General features: G+C 57.8%; 1 protein-coding gene across 2 annotated transcripts in view; it reads right to left on the bottom strand.

Annotated features, from left to right (window-relative positions):
- CCNY (cyclin Y) overlaps window positions 1-2,645 on the bottom strand; it is a 319,673-nt gene extending 317,028 nt beyond the window's left edge. The window contains exon 1 of one of the 2 annotated variants that reach the window (XM_074193197.1): window positions 2,472-2,645. In XM_074193197.1, coding sequence (XP_074049298.1) covers window positions 2,472-2,625 — 154 coding nt within the window. In that variant the 5' untranslated portion in view covers window positions 2,626-2,645. The remainder of the gene's footprint in view (window positions 1-2,471) is intronic. The other variant, XM_074193202.1, reaches the window with a different exon arrangement.
- Between the last annotated feature and the right edge of the window lie 2,931 nt (window positions 2,646-5,576).

The following is a 5,576-nucleotide window of genomic DNA, read 5'->3' as shown; positions in this document are numbered from 1 at the left end:
GCATGTGCTGAACAGAAAAAGGTTTTGCTCCATTTAAATATGTATCTATACATATGTGTGTGTGTGTGTATGTGTAATATTAACATGAAATCAGGTCAGAAAGGTTGGCAATCCAAGTCCATTTTTCACTAACACATCAGTTGGAGTCCCACTGTACTCTAACTGAAAGGCAGTTTTCAGTAACTCCAACTCCAAAATGGGAGTTGACTCCCCTTGGAGTAATGGAAATCATTTCACCAGACAGATTACTTGGTTTTCCTCAGTCTCTCAGATATATAATGTGGTTACCCCCCAGGGTGAAAAAGGCAGAAACTGAATCTCTAAGGTTTGACAGCTCTCACTTGTTCCATCATCTATGAAAAAGAAGGCGGAGGTGGCTGTCACCAGGGTCCACGGGTCCATCTATTCTGACCAACCCTAAGGCATCATCACCAAGACTGTCCAAAGCGCCGGTTCAATGAGGTCTCAGGTCAGGAACGTGGTGTTGTTTTTTCTGTCACTCTCCTGGTCAAAACTTCAGACTATGACAGCAACACCCATCAGCCTCCCCCCAGAGAGCCAGAATACCAGTTTATAAACCCATCTCTTCTTCCCATTTGTTTTAGCTGAGGGGAGAAGGGGAACTGATGGGGGAAAGGGATGAAGAAGAAAGGACCCTTGGGAGTGACATCCATCCTAAGCTTCATCCTTAGATTTATCTTTAGAGACTCGGGGGAGCAGTTGGAGGGGAGGGAAGAAAGGCCAAAATGGGGGGGGGGGTGCCCCTCTTTCTTATAACACTATAACACCCCCCCACTCCCGAGTTGTTGCCCCCTTTTTTCAGGACACAGAGGCAGGACCTTGTGCTCACACACCACACAGACAGCACACACAACACACACTCACCCACAAACTGCACACACTGTACACTCACACACGCGCGCTCTCCCTCTCTCTCTCCTCTGTCTCTCTCATTCTCTCTCATTTTCTTGGTCTCTCTTGTCTCTCTCCCTCTCTCTTTCTCTCTCATTCTGTCTCATTCTCTCTCTGTCTCTCCCCCCTCCATCTCTCTCCCTCTCTCTCTCCCCACCCTCCATCTCTCTCCCTCTCTCTCTCTCCTCTCTCTGTCCTCTCTCTCTCTCTCTCCCTCTCTCCCTCTCTCTCTACTCTCTCCCTCTCTCCTCCCCTCTCCCCCATCTCTCTCCCCTCTCTCTCCCCCCCTCTCCTCTCTTTCTCCCTCTCTTCTCTCTCTCTCCTTCTCTCTCTCTCTCCCTCTCTCTCCCTCCTTCTCTCTCCCCCTCTCCTCTCTCTCTCTGTCTCCCCTCTCCCCCCCCTCTCTCCCTCTCTCCTCTCTCTCCATCTCTCTCTCCTCTCTCCCTCTCTCTCTCCCTCTCTCCTTTCTTCTCTCCCTCTCTCTCTTTCTCCTCTCTCTCTCCCTCTCTCCCTCTCTCTCTCCCTCTCTCCTCTCTCTCTCTCTCCCTCTCCTCTCTGTCTCTCTCTCTCCCTCTCTCTCTCCTCTCTCTTTCTCCTCTCTCCCCCCCCCTCTCTCTCCCTCTCCTCTCTCCCTCTCCTCTCTCTCCCCCTCTCCTCTCTCTCTCCCCCTCTCTCTCTCCTCTCTCTCCTTCCTTCTCTCCCTCTCTTTCTCCTTTCTCTCTCCCTCTCTCCTCTCTCTCTCCTCTCTCTCCCTCTCTCTCCTCCCTCTCTCTCCCCCTCTCCTCTCTCTGTCTCTCTCTCTCTCCCCTCTCTCTCTCTCTCCTCTCTCTCCCTCTCTCTCTCTCTCCCTCTCTCTCTCTCCTCCTCTCTCCCTTTCTCCTCTCTCTCTCCCCCTCTCCTCTATCTGTCTCTCTCCCTCTCCTCTCTCCCTCTCTCTCTCTCCCCCTCTCCTCTCTCTCTCTCCCCCTCTCCTCTCTCTCTCTCTCCTCTCTCTCTCCTCTCTCTCTCCTCTCTCTCTCTCCCCCTCTCCTCTCTCTCCTCTCTCCCTCTCTCTCTCTCCCCCCTCTCCTCTCTCTCTCTCCCCCTCTCCTCTCTCTCTCTCCCTCTCTCCCCCTCTCCTCTCTCTCTCTCCCTCTCTCCCCCTCTCCTCTCTCTCTCTCCCCCCTCCTCTCTCTCCCTCTCTCCTCTCTCTCTCTCTCTCTCTCTCTCTCCTCTCTCTCCCCCTCTCCTCTCTCCCTCTCCCTCTCTCCCTCTCTCTCTCCCTCTCTCCTCTCTCTCTCCCTCTCCTCTCTCTCCTCTCTCCCTCTCTCTCCCCCCTCTCCTCTCTTTCTCCCTCTCTTCTCTCTCTCCTTCTCTCTCTCTCTCCCTCTCTCTCCCTCCTTCTCTCTCCCCCTCTCCTCTCTCTCTCTGTCTCCCTCTCCCCCCCTCTCTCTCCCTCTCTCCTCTCTCTCCATCTCTCCTCTCTCTCTCTCCCCCTCTCCTCTCTCTCCCTCTCTCTCTCTCCCTCTCCCCCCCTCCGCCCCCCCCCCCCCGCGCCCCCGGCCCGGCCCGGCCCTCACCGTCGATGTTCTCGCGGTCGCTGATGTGCTGCAGGTTGCAGCCGGTGTCCTCCCGGCTCAGCTCGGCCTCGGGCCGGTAGGGCTCCAGGCGGGAGTGGGCATTCCTCCGGAGCTTGGGGCTGGCCGACACGCAGCAGGACGTGGTGTTCCCCATGCTCGCCGGCCTCCCCGGCCCCCCCCCGCCGCCGCCGCCGCCGCCGCCGGGGACAGGGGTGCGGGCAGGGGCGGGGGCGCGGAGGGCAGGGGCGGGGGCGCGGAGGGCAGGGGCGCGGGCGCGGAGGGCAGGGGCGCGGGGCCGCGGGGCGGGGCGGGGCGCGGGCGCCCCGCGGGGGGGGGGGGATGCCAGCCGCAGCCCGGCCGCCCGGCTCAGCAGCTGCAGCGGCGGCGGCGGCGGCGGGGCCGAGCCATGGGCGGCGGAGGAGGAGACGACGGCGGGGAGGCGGAGGCCCGGGGGGCGGAGGAGGCGGAGGCAGCGGAGGAAGGGGCGGCGGCGGCGGCGGCGGCGGCGGCGGCGGCCCGGGCGGCCCCCCGGCTGGCACGCGCTCGCGGCGCTCCCCGGGGGCTCATGCGGGCGGCCCGGGCGCGGCGGGCCCGGCCGGGCTGGGGCTCGGGCACACGCGCGGCCCCCGCGCGCACACTGTGCGGCCGCCACGCGCGGGCGCCGGCGCCTAGGTCATGGCTGTGGCCTTCGGCGCTCTCGGCCCGAGCGGGCACGGCGCGGGCACCGGGGGCGGCGGCGGCGGCACCGGGGCGGCCGTGGCCAAGCGGTTCCGGTTCACGGGGTGCGCGCCCGAGCCTGGCAGCCGGGCCCGCTGCCGCCTCCTCTTCCTCTGTCGCGGCGCGGCTGCCCTGGAAGCGCAAGGGAGCGGCCGCCGAGGCCCGGCCCGGCCATGTCCCGCGCTCGCCGAGGCCCGGCCCGGCCATGTCCCCCGCTCGCCGAGGCCCGGCCCGGCCATGTCCCCCGCTCGCCGAGGCCCGGCCCGGCCCGGCCATGTCCCCCCGCTCGCTTCCCGCTCGCTTCCCGCTCGCCGGGCCGGGGCCGCGGGGTGGGGCGGGGCCGCGGGCCGGAGGGCCCCGGGCCCAGGGGCACAGCGGGCCCGGCCTTACGGCTCCGCGAACGCCGCGGTGGGGCTGGGCCCGGGGGCCTCCGTGCTTCTAGACACCAGAGATGAAGCGGCCCCGGGGCTCGGCGCCCACTCCGTGCCAGACACTCAGCCCACCCGGACTTGGTTGGCCCGGCGCCTCCTCTGGCAAAGGGGCCAGGAGCCGAGGCACAGGGCCAAGGTCATGGGCTGGCCAGCCGCGGGGTGCAGCCGCGTGGAACGCTGCAAGGCGCATCGTGGGCACTCGAGGCCGGGATCTGGGCTGCAACGCTGGCCCCCAGCTGGCCCTGCAGCGCAGGGGCGTAGTCAGAGCCGGCCCGGGTTCAAAGGCAGCCTGCGCCAGGCGCAGCTTCTACAGGACCCTTGGCAAAGACACTGGAGTGCCTTAGAAAGCGGCCAAACAGGATAAAGTGACTTGCCAAAGCCATTCACTGAACCCCCTTTTTAAAAACCTTTTAGAGGCGACTAGGTGAGGCAGTGGATAAAGCACCGGCCCTGGAGTCCGGAGTACCTGGGTTCAAATCCAGCTCAGACACTTAATAATGACCTAGCTGTGTGGCCTTGAACAAGCCACTTAACTCCATTTGCCTTGCAAAAACAACAACAAAAAAAACTTTTAAATTTATTTTGAACTTTACAATTTTCCCCACCCCCACTAAAGTCTTTATATTGTTTCCATGGTACACCTTGATCTAAACTGAATGTAACAAGAGTCCCTCAACTCCTAAATCAATCTCTGAAGCCAGATTTCAACCCAGGAAGGTGAATCTTTCCAACTCTACACCAGTATCCTAGTCTGGAACACTCGCTCAGACTCGCTCAGCTCAGACTTCATCCAGTAGGACAGAAAGAGTTGTTTAGTCACAGTCTCTGCCAGACACCATATAGGCAAGGTTCTAGAGGGATCCGATTTAGGATTTTCTTGGCAAAGATACTAGAGTGGCTTAGAAGCCTAGTCAAACAGGATTAAATGACTTGTCCAAAGTCAATCACTCAACCCCCTTTTTTTTAAAACTTCTAAATTTCTTATTTTGAATTTTACAATTTTCCCCCCTAATCTCCATTCCCTCCCCCCCACCCCACCCCCACAGAAGTCTTTGTATTGTTTCCAGGGTACACATTGATCTAAATTGAATGTGATGAGAGTCCCTCAACTCCTAAATAAATCTCAAGCCAGATTTCAATGCAGGAAGATGAATCTCACTCCAAAGTTTACGTTATAGAACAGAAAGAGTTTTTTGAAAGTCAGAGGACCCAAGTTCAAAGGCAGTCTCTACCAGGCACATGTTGGCTAGGTACTAGAGAAGAAATAGCAAAAATTCATCAGGCCCTATTGAGGTATAGTGAAGTGGGTTACAGATTGCCTTCAAAGAATTCAAAGCTCAAGACTATTTAGGGGAAAACACCCCCCCCATGAAGATTGGTCTCCCAAAGGGAGACAACTCAACCAAGGAGAGGGTAAAATATTTTTTTTTTAGGTTTTTGCAAGGCAAATGGGGTTAAGTGGTTTGCCCAAGACCACACAGGTCATTAAGTGTCTGAGATCAGATTTGAACTCAGGTACTCCTGACTCTAGGGCGGGTATTCTATCCACTGGGCAACCTAGCCACCCAAGAGGGTGAGATTTTTAAAGAGAAAAGATGCAGATTGTTGAGAAAATCAGGGATGTGCAAATGGAAGGCAGTAGCTCAAAGAGCAAAGATAAGGTATCAAGGACATATAGATGAAAAAGAGGTACCTCAGACTCAAAATTTTTTCAGGCAGTGATGAGGGGGCAGATTTGTCTTGTGCCTGGGGGCAGGGACTTTATTTTTTGATTGGGGAGTTGTAACGAGGAGTAGTAAGTTCTTTTGCTGAGGTCTATCTCATGGGAATTCACAATCTGTAGATTTAGAGCTCTGTGGTTGGGGGTTTGGTTTAGATAAGTACTTTAGATGATGTCCTTTTAGACAGCATTTATTCAATCTTGGGTCAGTCATTTAATTACTCTGAACCACAATTT

The sequence above is a fragment of the Macrotis lagotis genome, chromosome 7 (genome assembly GCF_037893015.1).
Source record: "Macrotis lagotis isolate mMagLag1 chromosome 7, bilby.v1.9.chrom.fasta, whole genome shotgun sequence".
Taxonomy (NCBI): domain Eukaryota; kingdom Metazoa; phylum Chordata; class Mammalia; order Peramelemorphia; family Peramelidae; genus Macrotis; species Macrotis lagotis.
The sequence above is the reverse complement of the archived record's forward strand: the minus strand, read 5'-3'. Positions and strand labels throughout refer to the sequence as shown.